Below are 19,044 nucleotides of genomic sequence, written 5' to 3' on the forward strand. Positions count from 1 at the left end.
GCACATCAATTCCATTAACTTCTAACTCACCCTACTTCTCGAGGCTTGACTTTCGACTGCGTACATTATTTCGTGTTCGTCATCATCGTCGAGTTTCTTAAGCGCTAGGCCGAGCTTTCGCGGGGGGTCCAACACGAAGTGATCAATGTGATCCTCCGTAACCTTAACGACCGGTTCATCCAACACCTCGTTCGTGTATTCGTCCTTTTGCTTAGCGATCTCCTTCTTTATCTGGGTCGGTTCCACGTACAGCTTGTCGTCAATGTTTTTGTCGAACTTTGGATTATCGTCTTCGTCGATCTCATCGTACTTCGTTACAATTCCAACTTCTGAGCGAACATTATCAACCAGGGCTTCCGGGCTTGATTTGAGTTTCAGTACCTCAAACTCGATAATGTCCTTACTGTTGTTGTTCGAAGGAACGATCTGGTTATTGGCCACCACTGGAACCGGTTCCGGTTCAATTGGTCCAACCGACGTTTTTGGATCGTCAAAGTTGTAATCATTGCGTTCGATGTCACGTACATCCACATAGTAGTTGTTCAGCAACTTACTTCTGAAATCCTGTTTCACCGTATTGTTCTTGTAGATGTAGAACCAACTTTTGAACTGCGGTTCATTGGATGGGTTTTGCGAGTTCAACCTCCGCAGCGATTTATCGAATGCTAGCCGGACTAGATTAGGAAAAAAATAGTGTTATGACTATATCATTCGTGAAATAAAGTTCAGAATAACTTACTTGCTGCCTTATCATTAGGGAACTTAAAGACGTCGAAATATTCCTGCAAAGCTTGCCCTTCCGCACCTTCGCTGATCATGGCCAGGATCGAGGAAAACCCAATCGGGGAAAACACCTGATTCGCGGTGGAATCGATGCTTCCCTTCAGCAAACTGGCCGCGATGACGTTGGTGGAGAGACCGACCAAGCTCCGATTCTCGGCGTCATCGGAAGCCAAGTACCGTTGCTTCGGCAGAGCGCTTACCAAAGCGACGCATATTGCTATAAGCAAATCTGGAAGAAAGAGAATAATATGAAGCAGAAAATAAGTCATCGTTGAAAATCGTTCTACTACTTCAGAGTGCTGTAGCATAAACAAATGAACATGTTTGCATATGGAAATGTAGGATCATCGATGTTCAAACTGCCCCCTGTTTGATGGTCAAGATCGAGAGCGACCGTTATTCTTTTAAATCGTTTAAATGTATCGTCCCATTATCCATGTGCCGGTGGAAGCGAAGAAAAAACCATAAACTTGAATCGCGATGAGCATGGCAAAGCAATGCAACAGTCATAAAAGCCTTCCCCAGCTAGCGCACAATGGGTGATTTACAGTTTGGTTCCAATGCTCTGCAATTTCCACCTATCTTTAAACTTGCTAGCCAGATCAAAATTTGCTGTAACACAAGGGCCATTAATACGAAGTGTAATTAAAAAAGATTTCACTTCAATTTCAGCCAATCATCCAAGGCGGTAAATTTTGTAAATAAACCTTTTCGCCATCCGGTCAAAGTTCTGATCTGAATGGTTTTTCCGCTGGTATTCCCACCGTGCACGGTCAAACAGCTCTTGGCGAAAGTGGCCAATTTGCCGCGTTGAGTGCCCCTGTCACGAACGAGTGCCAATTATTGTGCTGCTGTCCAACTCGAATGGCTGTGCAAGCGACAAACGTGTGAAGAACAGGGCGCGTAAAGCGCCGTAAGTGGAAAATTGAACCGCGCACCGCGAATGTGGCATCAGGTTGAACGGCTTCGCGAGAGACCTCCTCCAATGATGAGTAAATAGCGATCATTCGCACTGCTCTATTAGAAAACTGTTTGTTGTGTTTATGCAATAATTTGTTCAACTTGATCGATTTTTTTTGTGGAGTCCATTTCACTGCATTTAAATGAAAAGTTGTTTTTGTTGCTGTTCGAGGCAAGTTTGAAGCTCCCAGGAGAATCGACTGACGCCAAACATTCTCCGCGTAATGATTTCTCTCCATTACCGAAGATACATGACCTCGAGCCATTTTTTCAATTTTCCATAATCGTCATTTTCCACACGTTTCGTAATCATATGCACATAATTAACAATTTCGAAATTAGTGTATGTGGATATTTCGGGAAGAAAATCCTCAAAGTTGTTGAAGGTCCACTTTTGGGAACATCCAGGAATGACGTCTATTTAGGGTCATTTTCAATACTTCCTTGTGTCTTTTCTTTTTCGTTTATGATAGAATGTATGTTTTTGATAATAAAATTTGCAAAAAAATTTTGTCAGGAGGAGGGGGGGGGGGTTGTTATAAAGCCACGCAATTATCTAGAGGGACGTCTGACTTTGTGACAAAATGCTACGATGGGAGAAGAGGGATCTCTCTGGATGAATGACAAGGCACTCCATCCTGTTGCAGCATAACGTATTGAACCTTACAGAAGTTGGCCTTCACTCAGGGAAGCACTCGGTCCTTCTTAATACCGATATACACACCGAACAGGCGACATTTACAAACCGCTGGACGCTACCAAGCCAAACATCATTACATCAGCCGGATGTTTGATTTGGGACTTAACTTTTACTTTCTCAGGAACATTCTCAACATTCTTCGGTGGAATGTGCCGGTCTCGATACTGAACAACTTTTCTTCGGAGAACAGCATTATCATTTTTTCCTTTTCCAGCAAAGAAAGCAATTTCTTCAAACGAGTCACTCGTAGTTCTTTTATCCGTTCCGTGATCAAGTGGCGTTTCACTCTAGCTCTGAAAGATGCGTGCAAGTCTTCTTTAGCGAATCTTCGCATGTATTTCTCAGCAATATTGGCATCTTGGGCTAGTTTTTGGGATACCATCCGTCCTGATTTGGCAGGATATGCCCTTATTTTAGGATCCGTTTGGAGCGTCCTGAGTTATTTTTACTTGAAATTTCTAACGATGAAAATATTCTAAGCAGTTAGAGAACAGATTGATTTTCAACATGCATACATGCAATACATATTGTTTGTGCCAATTATGCATGCGGATGCTGAGTAATAAGAGTTTGAATGTCATTTTTCGATGTAAAAACTGATTTCTCTTCGCGGGAATAGGGTTAATGAAACAAACTTCACCATAAATGATAATTACCAGAAAATTACAGAAATCCCTGAGCTAACTTTTGACCGTATGCAACAAACCGAATTAAAATCGGTCGAATCAAATCAAATGAGAGCAAAATTAATCGTGAACCAAATTGTGTAGATTTCAACCAGACGTATCGTTGTGTTCGTTTCCAAAGGTCTGTGATTGATAGTTTTTAGTGAAAAAAACTTCATTTACCATGTACAATAGAACATTTCCAATAGAATGCATGAGTTTCATGGGTCAATTTCATCCCGATTCATCTTATAGGACCTCAGAGAATTCTCGGATTTGTTTCATAAAGTAAAATACAGAAATTTCATTAGGGGTTTCTTAGGCACATACTAGTACTCATTTAAATGATAATTGTTTTGAAAAAAAAAACAACATCAAGTTATGTGGAAAATAATGTGAAAAGTGACCAAATACGAATATTCTATTAAAGATTAGCTTAGGTACCAGTTGAATGATGCTTGGGGCTAGCATTACATTCTCATTGTGTAATTTTCACTGATTCACAATACTTTAACCACTGACCAGAGAACGACGCCAACCACGACCAAAAAGCTGTACTACTTGGGTCTCGTGGGTTCCACTGCATCTCGACGAGTATCACATGATAGGAATTATATTATAAAGAGTGCAAAACTCTGGTCACTTTTAGGTAAATGATGCTATATTTTGCCACTAACTAAACTTTGAGTGTCACAAAGCTAATTGTGCAAACAAAAAATTTATTGGGAAAAACTGACTTGCAAACAATTTGTGACTCGAACCATAATAGAGGAACATAAGAAACTGTTTACTTATCTGTAGATAGCACCGAGACCCACATCGCACAGCAGAATTTCATCAACAGCAGACCAAAAATAACGATACTGCTTCACGAGCTAACTCTTGGTACTACCAAGAACTTGGACTTTGGAAGCGGATTGTGAGCTAGGTACAATGCACTCCGCTGTCCGGACAATCAAGATTTGCAATAGTTCCAAATACAATCGTAACTAAAGGCTTATGCACAAAGAATTTTGACGTTGGACTAACGTCTATATCGAAGTTAGGCACCTGAATTTGAAAATCTAGTAATTCAACCGGGGAAAACCAGGGAAAAGTGGTCAGGTTTTGAGCGCTTATACATCAGTCATTTCTTTTCAGAATTTCGAGGTTTTGGCATCAACCGATCAGAAATTCTTTTACGGTTGAATTTATGTAACAAAAATAACCTATTGTTCGAGATACACTATTGAAAAATTGATAAATCACATCGATTGTCTAAATCATACCGAGCAACCAATCACCACCTCTCTTCACAAGCACAGTCGACACTAACGGATACAACCGATCTGACTTTGTAAACAGTCTCACAGCTTTCAACCAATAACGAGCTCGCTTTCGGTAGCTGCAACAGGTGTTTCAACACCGTTTTAAAATGCTTCTTTTATCATTACCACTGAACAGATTCTAAACACCAATGGCTTGATTGATAGGGGAAATATTGCGCAAGATTGACATATAATAATTTAAATATGTTTTCGATACTAAACTAGTTAAAAGTTGTGTTAAAAGTCGTGCACATTCAACCAATCACAAGCTCGCTTCTTGTTTGCTCGCGGATGGATTTTTGCTTTGGGCTATATAATAGCCTGTGTCGTCTCATAGCAGTCGTCAGTTAACAAGTGAAAGGCCACCAGGCCGGTCTTGTATAATCAGCAGCGGTGGCTGATTCCAGCGGCCAAACTGAGCTGCAGCAGAACCAGAGCGGTGGTATCAGGCAGCAGCGGCGGAGGTAGTGGGAAGCTGCATTTCTTCATTCAGTTCGGTTCTCCTTCGATCTGAGTTGGACCCCACCAGCGGTAATCCAATTCAGATATCGTTGGTGAAAACAGCCAGAAACTGCACGAGCCAGCACCGCCACTAGGAAAGCTACCGCCATTTAGTGTGTGTGCAGTGTGCACATATAGCGTATGTGCATCTGTATTGCTATGACATTTGCGATGATAGGGATGGCGCTGTTGCGTGTGTATGGCTAGCTATAGCGTGTGTAAGACACTAGCATGTGTAGCATATTATGGCTATTGCGTGTATATCTTCAGCGTGTGTACGGATAGTTATAGCTTGTGTGTGGATAGCTGCTGCGTGTGTAATGATTAGTTATAGCGTATGTATGAATAGTAATAGCACATGGTTGGATAGCTTATGCGTGTGTATAGATAGTTGTATCGAATGTATGGAAAGGAATAGCGTGTGTATGGATAGCTATAGCTACAGCGTGTGTATGAATAGTTTTAACGCGTGTTCAGATAGTTATAGCATGTGTGTGAATAACTATAGCGGGAGTTTATCGAAGATTATTATTGTCATTGAAAATATTAAAACGTCTTAACGAACACAGTTGTGAATTTGATTTTACAGCAGCGATTTTAACTTCTTCAGCCAGTCTTCATTCATCGAGGAAAAATTACTACCTATGAATGATCAACACTTATTTACTAGAAATTTGATTTAGATCAAAACGGGTTCTTTTGAGTATCATAAATTATTGGTAAAAAGAGTTGCAAGTTTTCTCAATGAGCATTCATTAAATTTTCGTTTTTTGTTTCTCGGTGCGCGGTTTTGATTTTGTTTCTCGCACACAGAGAAAGAAACAAACTTGTCGCTATCGTGAAAAATAACAAAACAATTAGAAATGCTCTAAATCACAACTGAAGAAGTTAAGATATTTTCCTGTCACTCGCCCAAACCTTGATAACAACTACCGAAAAACGTGTGATTGAGCTCTTGCTATATTGAGTTATTGAACCAAACGTTTTTTTTTCAAATACATGAAGTTATATGCTGGGCTGGAACTAACCTAGCATAAGTTTTATCGATTAAATGTCAAACAATTTTCAAATTTAAAATTTTCGGTTGAATCGTTCTGGGCTCCAATTTCAGATAGTTTCGTAAAGTTTGCTTTTTGCTTAGATAGGAAAATTTTACCAATTCGCTCAATTAAATGATTGTCTTGGTAGTGCAGCAAACAAAGGGTTGATTCGAATATGTATGAAATGACAGCGATTAAATAAAAGATATCCATTCTTTTAGTATATATTATTATTTATAACGTTTTAACGTCTCAGCATCCAGAAATGCACTGTTAGATAAAATTGCAGCAAATACTAGAGTTGCAATTCTCTCTATTATTTGTTTTAATGGAATATAAGAATACCGTAGTCCAACGTCATGCGGTCGTGTCTTGAATACCACCCTCCTACTTTTTTACGAAACTTTTTCTCAACCGTTCTAGGTCACAGTTTACTTCGATCTCCATTCGCGCGAAAAAACAAAACAACCTAACAAGGAAAGAAAGAAAATGTTTTGAATTCAGTGATTCAAACAGTTATTTACAATCGAAACGCTTCCTAAATGTATCCATTTTCAAGTTTTTTTTTCCAATATACGCTACTCCAACACGTAAGGCTTTTTCCCTATGTCGCTTCCAGTTTTGAAAGCCCAAATTTCAAACATGATTATACTTTTAATAACAAATTTGTGGATAGGACTTGAAACTACCCCAGCAATTTCAGGAGAACCCGTCAAAAAGCATAAAATTTACAAAGAACAGTGTAGATCATAACGGTGACGCACCTCAATTTGACAGCTACTAGTAATTTTGTTTACCTTAGGGTGATGCAGTTTTGTTCTCAATTTTAGCAGGTCATTTCCACTTTGACCAAAATGCCCCTTAAATGTTTTCCGTGAGGTGCCAATACACTAAGAAGAATTATAAATAGAGCAGCATTTTCGCTACGCATATGATTGCTCCACCAGGAAAAATCACAAAGTCCAAAACGTAAACAAAGTTACCACCTGTCAGAAAAGTGAGGTTAAAGCAGGGCTGCCGAGTATACAGATTTTTCTGTATTATACAGATTTTTTGACCACGATACAGAAATGATACAGAATACAGAATTCATACAGAATTTTGATTTTTAATACAGATTTGTACAGAATTTTAGCAATCGATCTTTTTATTCTTGCTTATTTTCCGTCGATCTGGTTCCACCACTGGTGGAGGCGACTCCACCCAGGACCCTAACTTGCGACCCGTTGTTCAACGAACCGGTGCCAACGGCTTCACTTCCTCATGCGATGGAATGCGAGATTTTTCGCCTCAGAAAATCTCCCGGTGTCGGCTAGGACTAAACCTAGACCAGTTGGGTTGGTTGTGGGTGGATCACGCCACCCCACAACCATCGACACCTTAGTCGGCGTTGGGATTCCAGGCGTCGAACGTGGTTATTCGAGTTTTGCTGAGCGTCTGGCATTTACTAAGCGGGAAATTCCTTTTGTTTGATTTCTTCTGGACATTCGACATATGGCTAAGCGGGAAAGCTTTGGAACAAAAATACCGGATTCTATTGCCTTTCTAGCAAAAAAAACACGGTTCACAGACCTGAGCTTTCTTTCAGGAATTTTACCCAAACTTTTTATGGTTTCAGGCGAAGTTTAAAGGTGGATGCCAAGCCCAGTTACCCCAAACCAGAGCACTTGTAGGCGCACGAACAAAATACAGAAAAATACAGATTTTTTTACGGGTGCATAAAGATTTTTCAAAATAAAATCTGGCAGCTCTGGGTTAAAGAGACTAGAGATACTTGGAGAGAGAGATAAGCGATGAAAAAAACCTTCAATTTGGCAACTAGGTTTCACATTATTTTTTTTACTCTCGCTTATTTTCCGTCGGTCTAGTTCCGCCACTGTTGTGGCCAATCACCGACGCCCAGGGAGGCGACTCCACACCCAGGACCCTAACTCACGACCCGTTTATTAACGGACCGGCGCCAACGGCTTTACTTCCTCATGCGATGGAAGGCGTGATCCCAGAGATTTTTCGCCTCAGAAAATCTCCCGGTGTCGGCTAGGAATGAATCTAGACCAGTTGGGTTGGTTGTGAGTGGATCACGCCACCTCACAACCATCGACACCTATGTCGGCGGTGGGATTCGAACCCAGGCGTCGAGCGTGGTTGGCGGAGACGTTACCAACCACACTAGGCCCCCGCAATGACTAGGTTTCACATGTCGGAGGTGCCAGATCTTTTCTCAAATCGCAACGTTGACTAACTTTTTCACTCGACTCGTCTAACTGATGGTGACGGTGGAAGCCCTGGCAAATAATAAAGTGCATCACCAAAACCGCGGAGGTGTTAAATTTTATGTTAATGTTTAATTTTATATACTTTCACCATAATTGATCATTATTTTGTTGACCATACAAAAGGTTTGTGAACCACTAGTTAAAATTCACTGTAATAAAGCAATTTTGGAGCATTCTCAATTCATCGTTCAGCAATTAAACATGAAAAACGTGTGAAAACAAATATATCTTTAATTGTACCTGATTGCAATACCTTTCAATGTGTTATCTTTCTTGTTCGTTTGGCTCGGATTTTGACATGTTCGTTTGGCTCACAACATTCTCTTCGCATATCTCTCCCTCTAGGTGAGATTAGTAAAACTCAGAGGAGAGAATGTTGTGAGCCAAACGAACATGTCAAAATCCGAGCCAAACGAACAAGGAAGGTATCACATTGAAAGGTATTGCATTCAGGTACAATGAAGGGTATGTTTATTTTCACACGTTTTCCAAGTTCTATTGCTAAAAAATGAATTGAGAATGCTCCAAAATTGCTTTATCACAGTGATTTTTAACTGGTGGTTCACAAACCTTTTGTATGGTCAACAAAATAATGATCAATAATGATGAAAGTATATAAAAGTAAGCATAAACATAAAATTTAACACCTGCACGATTTTTGAGATGCACTTTATTATTCCCCAGGACTTCCACCGTCACCATCAGTTGTACGAGCAGAATGAAAAAGTTAGTCAACAATGCACTTTGAGAAGATATCTGGCACCTCTGACATGTGAAACCCAGTTGCCAAATTGACGGTTTTTTTCATCGCTTATCTCTCTCTCTCTCTGAGTATCTCTAGGTGAGATAGTCTATAGCTAAAGTGCCTGTAAATATATAGAGTGGCGACACTGTCAAAATTGGAATAAAAATTATCTGTAAGTGTCATTCCAATTTAGCGAACAACCTATTTGTTTTTTTTTCACATAGTCGGCAAACAACCTATTAAAGTCGTTTGAGGAAAAGAGAAGGGATGTTCAGTGTTATCAGTGTTACCAGTGTTACCAGCGTTACTTTTGATGACACGGCGCCACTCTAGTTATATTTACAGGCACTCTATCTAATACCATTGACCATTTTACGAGACGTTTCTGAACTCAATTCATGAATGAAATTTTGACAGAAAGCTCGGAACCGCTCACATTACGCACGTAAAAGCAACATCAATATCAGCAGGATTCGTGACACCTGTTAGTTCGTATAATGGTCTATATCTTCAGTTTATTATGCCCGACTTAGATACAAATATACCTATGCAGCTGAAAACACGTGCTTCTTAAGCTAACTCTATCGAATGTGTACATATATCGTGCTCAAATTTTAATTATTCACCAAAAACGCTGTTAAAACATGTTTTTTGATCCAAAAAATCGTAAAAAAATAGTTAAACGAGAGAAAACATTGTTTTTGGTCTATGGGGGTGGGGTAAGACCACTATTTTTTTATTTGAAACTGTTTATTTTTTAAACGGGTTTTTGATCCAAAAAATCGTGAAAAAAAAAGATAAACGAGAGAAAACATTTTTGTTTTTAGCCTATGGGGGTGCGGTAAGTAAGGGTGTGCGAAATTTCGCGAAATCTCGAGTTTCACGAAATTAAACGAAATTTACCGAAATTGAGCACACATTTTTTTAATAAATAGTAACAACTATTGTTATCTCAACAATTTTTTCTGCTGTTATAAACTCTAATAAAGGTCGGGAAATGCTTCAAACTTTAAACCTTATGAAATTTAAAAAAAACTAGAGTTTACTATATTTTTCTTAGTTTCCGGAATTTTCTTCAAAATTTTCCCACTTCAATAAACTCAAAATATCTCTAAGCCTTCTTTTTAAATATGAATCAATGAAAAAATTTACTTAAAATTTATAAATTCTAGTCATTTTTTGAAAAAATCCGAGAAAAATTTCGTTCAGTTTCGGGAACCTCGAAATTTCGCACAGCCTTAGTGGTAAGACCAAGTGCGTTCTAGTCCTACACCGAGCATTATCGGTACGAACCTAATCCGATGTATAACGCACCGCTAGTTCAACCGCTGAACCCCTGTCAGTCTTCTGTGATATGGAGTCAAGCCAGAGCGCTCAAGGTACAACGACAGCCATCAAGATACTATCTCCGCTGACATCGAAGCCGCTTCAGCTGGGGCACATCATCAGCAAATTCTATGCATTTTCAGGCCTTTCGGTCACCTTTCACAAATTCTTACTCTGAGGGTTTGAACAATTTATGTTAGCAACCACCGGAACGACAACGGGTTATTATCCTATATACGTAAACACATTCTTTTCCGGAAATAAACTTTATAATTCATCAGAACCAAAATAAAACGAAATATGCGAAAATTTGGATGTGAAACTTTTCTTGTCCGTTGTATATCACAGCGTCGATTTGGCTACATATTACCTGTTGCATTTTTTTTGCTATAAGCTATACTGCCCATAATCGCATATCAGTCCCAGCTTCATTTTCATCAAGTTGACAAAACAGCGTGTAAAGGTATTTTTCTTCCTTAAGTTATTTCAGCTGTTGAGCGTGGTTTATTCCCATATTTTCGATATAATATAATGAGATAGATATTTACCATAACTTATCTAGAAGAACGACAAAAATGCAGGTGGGACTGGTATGCGATTATGGGCAGTATAGTAAGTTGACATAGATTTGAAACTTATTAATTCAATTTAATGAAACATCCGAGTTAATTTACCACGAAGAATTAGTTGTTCATACATATTGAATGAGCAAAAAGCGAAAAACCAAGAAACAACATTTGAGTGATAAGGACTGTTGACAGCAATTTAAATAATTTAAGGTACTAATGATCAAAAACAAGCACTCTGGTTATGAGCAACGTTATTTTGCACTTTATAGCGTTTAATTTGTAGCTTAATTTGCATTTCGCTAATTTTTGATGACAGTATTAATTCAACGACTTTTTCAACAGCATTTGCATTAATCTTTAAATGCGCACGACGTTAATAAATCATCTAAAAACATGAAATCTTTGTTTAACAGGTTTACTGCTCTGAAACTAACCAATATGCATACAAAAATCGAAAGATTTACTTTTTAATGTGCAAATATTACCATGTTGTTTTTTAGTAGTGTTGTTTTAAAACAACATTGCGCATTTAAGGGTTAATTTACCGAAAGATGGGTAAAAAAAACATGAAATCACGAAGCGTGTAATCTTGTCGGATGAACTACGAGATCAAGATGAACTGTCAGGACGATAAGTAGCAATGTTTTCATTAACATTATTCATGGCTGCTGCAAGCGTTACATATACCTGTCAAATAGTGCGCCCGCAAATGTGTTTTGTTCGCTACAAAAAAGCACAACGGTAAACGTTGCGATCGCAAGTTTTTTTCTAGGTTTAGCTAAAAATAAATACATATACATATTTTTGATAAAGGCTACTAAAGTAGGTGCATATATAATCTAGTGAAAGTTATTCATTGGAGAAAATAATTGGGTTGAAAAATTTCGCCAACAGAGATAAACTCAATACAAACTATTAGCTGACAAACATCTTAAATTCAAAGTGTGTTTTTAACACATTATCCTCTCAAAATTGAATAAACAGGTTCTACACAATTATTCACACTTTAATTACAAAAGTATGAATTCATTACTAATGTGATTAATTATGCTTTATTTATAAATCTAATTCTATCTCCATTAAAAACTCATAATTCTTTTTTCTGATTTCTCAAATCATTCTACTAAGACGCTCAGAAAAATATTTCCAAATTTAATTCTAAGCAAGAAAACCGTAACACATAGACGGCGTTATGCAAAAATAGTTCCTGATACCATGGTTTATTATGTTTCTTTCTTAATATGAAATTACATCATTTTCATGAAATCATGTCATTTTACTTATTTCCGAGGTATAATTCGTGCCCTTTGTAGACTGTCGGTCTTTTTGATAGCTAATTTTCGTGTGTTGCAGAGAAAAGCTGAACCTAAATTTATGAATTGTCTTAAACTCGCTTTTTTATTCATCGTTACAAAATCACCAATCGCTCAAGCTAAGCTCCATTAGGCTGCGTCGTTAAACTGACATGCCAATCAAGGAATCTTACGCAACATCCCCTTGAAATTGAAACTTTCAACCACAACTGCAGTGCAATTTTTCTCCTTTTCACATTGCAATTATTTGCTGATTAGCAAACTTTACAGTTTCCACCGAAACCGTAAAGGAACTTCGCTACAAGCTCGATCGGAACAAAAAACCCTAGATACATGTCCAGTCCGGTCGAGCCGGGTGCCGGCGCGTGCCCGTGGATTCGAAAAATGAGTATCTTTTATCTGCTCGGATGCACATGAGCGCTAGCCGTAGCCAGTACAGCCGGCGAAAGAACGATCGACCGGCACCACCCCGGGGGAGGTAGTGGAAAGCATGGGGTGCGGTCCAAAACAAGGTGTTTTACATTCTATGGTGTTAATTTTTCTTTATTGAAAACAACCCACCTTCACCTTTGCGGTTACCTCGATCAGGCTCGTTTTCCATTAGTTCTCCACCCGCCTCCAAACTAGCGGCGCTCCATTTTTTTCTCTCTTTTCGAATTTGAAAATTGCTTCATTCTACTGGCATGCATGTGATGCTCTCGATATCATAGTTATGATCGCGGTATGTTTAATAGGTGATGTTGTTATGCTTGCCTCTGGAAATCGGTGAGGTTCGTAGCTTACCAGCCGCAGGAAATCCCCGGCGTGCTAAATCGGTTTTTGATGTTCGGTTTAGTTTTTATGCTGCAAAGTTAATCGATAACTTCATGGCTAACCGTTAATAGCACCACCTGAAGATCGCTGTTCAGCCCTGAACAAGTTGCCCAACGGTTAGGCGATGTTCGACACGGGAGCCAGTTTTTATCTAGTGAAATTGATTCCGCTGCACAGATCACCATCGCCGCGCGACGTTGGAATGCAAACGTAAGTACCATGGTTAATCGTCGCAGCTGACTGACCACTGAATGCCTGCTCTGAGCATATAGGTCTGTAAGCAATCAAGTCGCTTGCTGGAAAGGAACTTAGTCGATATTCCACTGGCGAATTTGCATAAAACCCTGCGGGTAATTGAGCTTGACCACCGATAAACGATGAAGAAGAAAGCATTCCAATTAGTTCGTTCCTTGCGAGTCGAGTGTGTGAATTGAACTGGGTCATCTGGGCTTGATCCACTGGCTGGGCTGTACCAGCGAAAGAAGGAATGAATGGTCGGTAATCGCTCATAATTGTGTTTGCTGGTGAAAATTGAATCCGACGCAGATACCGATCAGTTTATGGGCGGCCTGATTGAAGGTGCCTTTTCTTTATTAGGATCATATTTTTTGCCACATACGGTGAGATTTTTATGACGAATGTAACTTTTGCTAAGGGTGCCTATTTTATGCTCTGTTTGAGTTCGTTAACAAGAGGCTTGTGAAGTAGAGGGAGTTTTGGCTTTATTCAATTCAGAAATATTATTATACAGAAAGCTCATGAACTTTAGGCAAAAATGGTATTCCTTTTGCTAAGCTTTTAATTTTTCACGTGAATACTACGTTGTCTTTAGCGTGATAGAATCGCATAATGCAAAAGTAGGTGAATGTAATAATCAATATAAATTATTTTAGCTTTGGATCGAATTCTATTCAGATCTTAAACCATTTCTTTCACTGTAAGTGAACTTCTCCATAGCATTTGTTTACTATTATTCTTCTGCTCTTGCAGTACATTTAGTAAGAATTTGAATAAGTGAAAATATTATATAAGATTGGGTGCAAGATACTTCCTTGAGGTACTCCAGTTCTAACAGGCAATCTATCAGATTGACCATTTGAGACGTTAACCTGAAGGGTGCGATCAGTCAAGTAACTTTGTATCATTTTTGTGCTGTGAAGAGGAAAACAAAAATTTGACATTTCGGCTATTAAAACTTTATGCCAAACACAATAATTTTATATATAAAATTCAATTGCATCAGTTACACTTGCTGTTGTGATGCTGACAGAGGAAGTTTGGCTCTGATGGACTCAGAGAACAAAGCTATGGCTTTATTTATAAAAAAATTAGTGTCCTCACCAACTGATCACCCCGTCGATAATTTTATGTTAACACAAATTGATAATAAATCATTAACAAGAAATGCTCGTGACTGGATACATAAAAAAGCAAAGCCTTGGTGCTACATTGCGATTCGGAAATCGACCTTCTGTTTATTATACACAGACTTCGCAGCCAACTGTTAAGTGTACAGGACAATTGTGGGGCTAGCGCAACTATCCTACTGACACAAACAGTCTCTCCCGAGCCGAGACTCGAACCTACGACGGCTGGCTTGTTGGGCCAGCATCGTACCTCGAAACCAGCTGGGGGGGGTGGCTGGATACATCTAGCAAACGAAAAACGCCAGTTTTACAGCAGTTTTATCAACGATATAAACATTGGGCCGAAAATTGAGAATAATTTTCCAAATATTTCGTGGGAAACAATCTGGCAAAATTTAAATTCAAATTTTCTGACTACACATGGCAATCAAGCGATTTTCTTTGTAGTGAATGATATCATTCCGTCTAAAGACAAATTGCATAGACATGCAATCGGTGGAACAGCTTCAGATGCACATGCGAATCATATGGAAATTTAGATTCACCCAAACACCGTATTAAATTATGTGATACTTCGCGAGAAATTGTGACTTCGCGAGAGGTTTGGACTTGGGTTACCTACCACGGTTTTAATAGGAAACTTAAAATTAAGAGTGGCAGATCCTGAGGAAATGTAATGTAAGAATATCGATACGGAAAACACTAGGGAAAAGGCAGGTTTATGGTTATGTGCTCAGGCAATGGTGTACAACTTGTGGCATTACCATTCGGGATGGCTATTTCATTTTCAAGGTATAATAAGAGACGTAAGGTGGAACAGCAGAACGGTGTTCAGAAATTATTTCGAACACCTTTCAGACGATTTTTAAATCCTTTGTGTATACAAATTAGAACCTTAGATGTAGATAATAAAGTAAATGTTAATTATATTGTGATTGTAAAAAAAACCAATAATGCAATAAAGGAATAAAAAAATAGATTCACACTATTAAACAGTTTTTTTTTATGCATACGTTTTTGAGCTTTTTGTTCGTTAGAAAAATGCGATCACCATCTTTGAGCTAAGATCCCTCAAAAACTTCCAGGATGGTTTTGAGTATGGTTTCAGTTGTACAACTCCTCTCATTAAATTTTTATTTCGCAAGAGAGTGAATCTATGTTTTCATTTGCCATCTTTAAAAATTACTTTTAAAGCAGGATCACAAGATCGTTGGCATTGACGTTTTTGTATGTCCTTCAAACGCATAAGTAGTTGAAGTTCATTGCAAAATTCACTCGAGCCCTAGGAACTGATATGTTCCGGGCATTGACAATCAATCTGCTGTTTTCTTCGATCGTAGAGCGATATCTATTGCAATTGGTCTTGTAATAAATAAAACACAAAATTAATACAATTTAAAACAGTTTCATGGGATGTCGAAAAAGTTGTAAGAAGATGATCAGGACCAAAATCAGCATAGGCTATTAAGTGACTGCATAAAATTACTTTAATTCGTTAGTACCAAATCAATTGTAGAATCCTAGATAGGTTTACCCAACATCGCCCCAATCAGCATTGATGATAAGCTTGAAAAAGCATCTGGACAAGGAATGAACAAGATTGTTCCCCTGAAGGTGTTGAAAAAAGTTTTTAGTTCACTAGTGCATTGAAAAGTCTATTTGCGGCTATAAATAAAAGGCAAATATCTGTTTTATTTTAAATTCCAATCTTTCAATAATTCACTCGATATTTAATTCGACGGTGGATAACTATTGCAACTCCCCCTCCATAGACCCAACTCCCCTTGGGTTCCGTTTGACTTTAATTTTTGGCTGTAGAAGCGTATCAGTCACAACTGCAATATACACGTGATGGAATTTTCAAAAATTGAAAACATGGATTGTTTAAGGTAGTCCATCTTCTCAGGAGTGAGACTACCCAAATCACAACTGGCAGATTTTTCAGTACCAAACACAAAACGGTTGTTGCTTTTTGTATTTGGAATATTACCTGAAAGGATATTAGTGTATGAAAAGTCTGGTGATGCCTGAACAGGATTATTTGTCTTTAATTTTTTGTTGTCTAAATTTCAAATAGTATTATATAATATTGTAATTGACAATTTTGGTACTGAGTACCTACGTTGTTTGGATGCAATATATTTTTTACCTAACAGAACGACTAAAGATATTAAATTCATGTTTCCCCCTCACCCTCCAATTTACACATTTGAAACTAGTAGCGGTCTATTTCACGGGTCAGATGAGTATATAAAGGAATCGACAAGGCACTCACCAAAACGAATATCGGGAATGCGAAATCTTACAGCTCGCCCGTTGTGATGTTGACAGTTGTCTTAACGGTGAGTAGCTTGTCACTTCTCTAATATACAGTTACTCTATGTAAGAATAGTCAACTTTTTGCCGCCTTATGGCAGTTACGAGTTTGGCAATCTCAGCATTACGTGAAATTGTGGATTCTTCCATGTCTTTCGTATCATTAAAATTTCTTGGTTACTTGGAGAAAAAACCAAGTTATTCAGTCAAACAATCTTTGATTTCATCTGAACATTCGGTAGACGTTTCAAAACAGCCCTAAATGGCCTCTCGTTGTTGACATCATGAGTATAAAATTTGTACATCTTTTCAGTTAAGTACTGTAAAATTGTTGGAATAGATCTTACGTTTTTGGTTTGCTCAGAAATTCTCGATTGGAGCAGCTGGGGGACGTTGGGCGGGTTTGCCGACTTGGGTACCACATCGATATTCCGCAGCTCCATCTCTTCTAACGATCGCTTCTAGTAGTGGATCAACGCCAGATCCGGCCAGAACACCGTGTCTTTCCCCTTATGATATTTCTTGATGAACGACGCAACTTCCAGTAGGCACTCCGGACCGGAAGAAGAGACCATTGACATCCCCTTCTCGCTGATTGTCAGCCACTACAGCACCTTCTTGGGGAAGTTGGTGTGTGAAATGAACTTCACCTCGGTGCTCACTTCCTTCGTGGGGGAAGTAAAATACGAAGTGCCCTGCCAGTCGTTGCCATCCAGCGTGAGACAGATCTCGTCGTCAATCACCACCACCAAGTCGCGATTTGCCGGAAAAATCGACTTGACTATCTTATTCGGACGCTGCCAGTGCGCCATTGCCTGCAGCTCCGTGACATGTATGTCCATGTTCGCCAGAATTTTTTCCACTATTCAGCCGGTTGCTCCGACCTCCCGGTCAAGCGCACGCAGCGATGTAACCACTTTTTTCTCGGTCTTCCTTTGGCATTCTTTGGAGCTTCTTTTCGCTCATGGTCGTCGGAAGGTCTGAACCGGCCTTTCTTTCGATGCTCTGATTGTTGTTTAATAGTGCCAAGATGATGTAAATGCCAGAACGGGCGTATCCGGCCTCCACAGTGTCAGTTCACTGTTTTCGCCATCACGGATAAAGTTCGACTGATAGAGCTGTCAAATTTTTCCTGCTGACTCACGGGTTACTATGATTGATGCTGCATGGGTAGTTTCATAAGTGCGTGTCAAGGTAAACCCATTAACAATCGGTAATTTTTGTCCGTTTTTTTAATGCAAACGTTAGGGGAGACTTAAGCTTTCTTCTACACGCAAAAGTTCAAGCTCCAATCAACCAATGTGTCCTCTCAAAACGCACAATAATTGCTGTGACTTCACACAAAAAATGTGCGGAATGCATAACGCAAAAGTTATACGATAAAAACATTGACAGAGCTCAAAATTGGAATATTTATCATACACACAAAAATCGTAATGTTTCGGTAAAACAGGGGTTCACTTTCGTAAGGCAGAACATATGACAATGGGCATTCCTGAAAACACGGACTGCAGTCAAAAGAGCCGTTAGCGATGTTTTCTGACGTAGAATACGTCTTACGGCAACAATTACAGGGACCCAATTTCAATACAGGGATCCAATTTCAAAACCGAAAACATCGAGAGCGTCACAAAAATTGTCCAATTTCAAACGTTTTAAACCCAGTCAGTTTCCAGCCGATTTCTGTCGGTTTTGCAGCAATCGATTGGAAAATCATTTAAGCACCCGTCCAAATGCAGAAAATTGTAATGTGATTGTTAAAACTATTGTAATATTGAAAATTGTTGAACATTGTCGAAACGCAAATGTCGACTTTTGATTGGTCGCCTTGTTAGCCGGGAATGCACTCTTTGGGCTATATAAGAGACTGTTTCTCCTCAGGCAAATCAGTTTACTAGCAGCAGGCAGCAGCAGCGGACATCAACACCAATGGCAGTAGGTGAAGTGGATCAAAAACGGACGGCGGTGGTAGTGGTTAGCTGCAGTTCCTACCTCTTTCAGTTCGGCTTCCCTTCGATCTGAGTTGGACCCACCAGCGGTAATTCAATTCAGATATCGTTGGGTGAATAAAACCCGAAACTGAAAGAGACTCGCACCGCCAGGTGGTTTGAGAAGCCACCATCATCCAGCGTATGTATATATAGGGTGTGTGCACATAACGTGTGTGAATATCTGTAGCGTGTGTCCCTAGCTATATAAGGTGTGTAGCTAGCAAGTGTGGCTTGCTATATAGCGTGCTGGCTAGCTTTATAGCGTGTGTTTATGTTTTTGGCGTGTATGCATGTCTGTAGCGCGTGTGTGCATGTTTATAGCGCTTGTGACTTGTTATACAGCGTGCGTGGTTTGCTATATAGCGTGTGCGT

General features: G+C 39.2%; 1 protein-coding gene across 1 annotated transcript in view; it reads right to left on the reverse strand.

The window, feature by feature from the left end:
- Positions 1-19,044, reverse strand: part of LOC129726789 (serpin B4) — a 45,810-nt gene that overhangs the window by 13,602 nt on the left and 13,164 nt on the right. Inside the window, exons 2-3 of the mRNA XM_055683885.1 lie at positions 740-1,012; positions 31-674 (exon numbers count right to left, since the gene is read on the reverse strand). Coding sequence (XP_055539860.1) covers positions 31-674; positions 740-1,012 — 917 coding nt within the window. The remainder of the gene's footprint in view (positions 1-30; positions 675-739; positions 1,013-19,044) is intronic.

The sequence above is a fragment of the Wyeomyia smithii genome, chromosome 3 (genome assembly GCF_029784165.1).
Source record: "Wyeomyia smithii strain HCP4-BCI-WySm-NY-G18 chromosome 3, ASM2978416v1, whole genome shotgun sequence".
NCBI lineage: Eukaryota > Metazoa > Arthropoda > Insecta > Diptera > Culicidae > Wyeomyia > Wyeomyia smithii.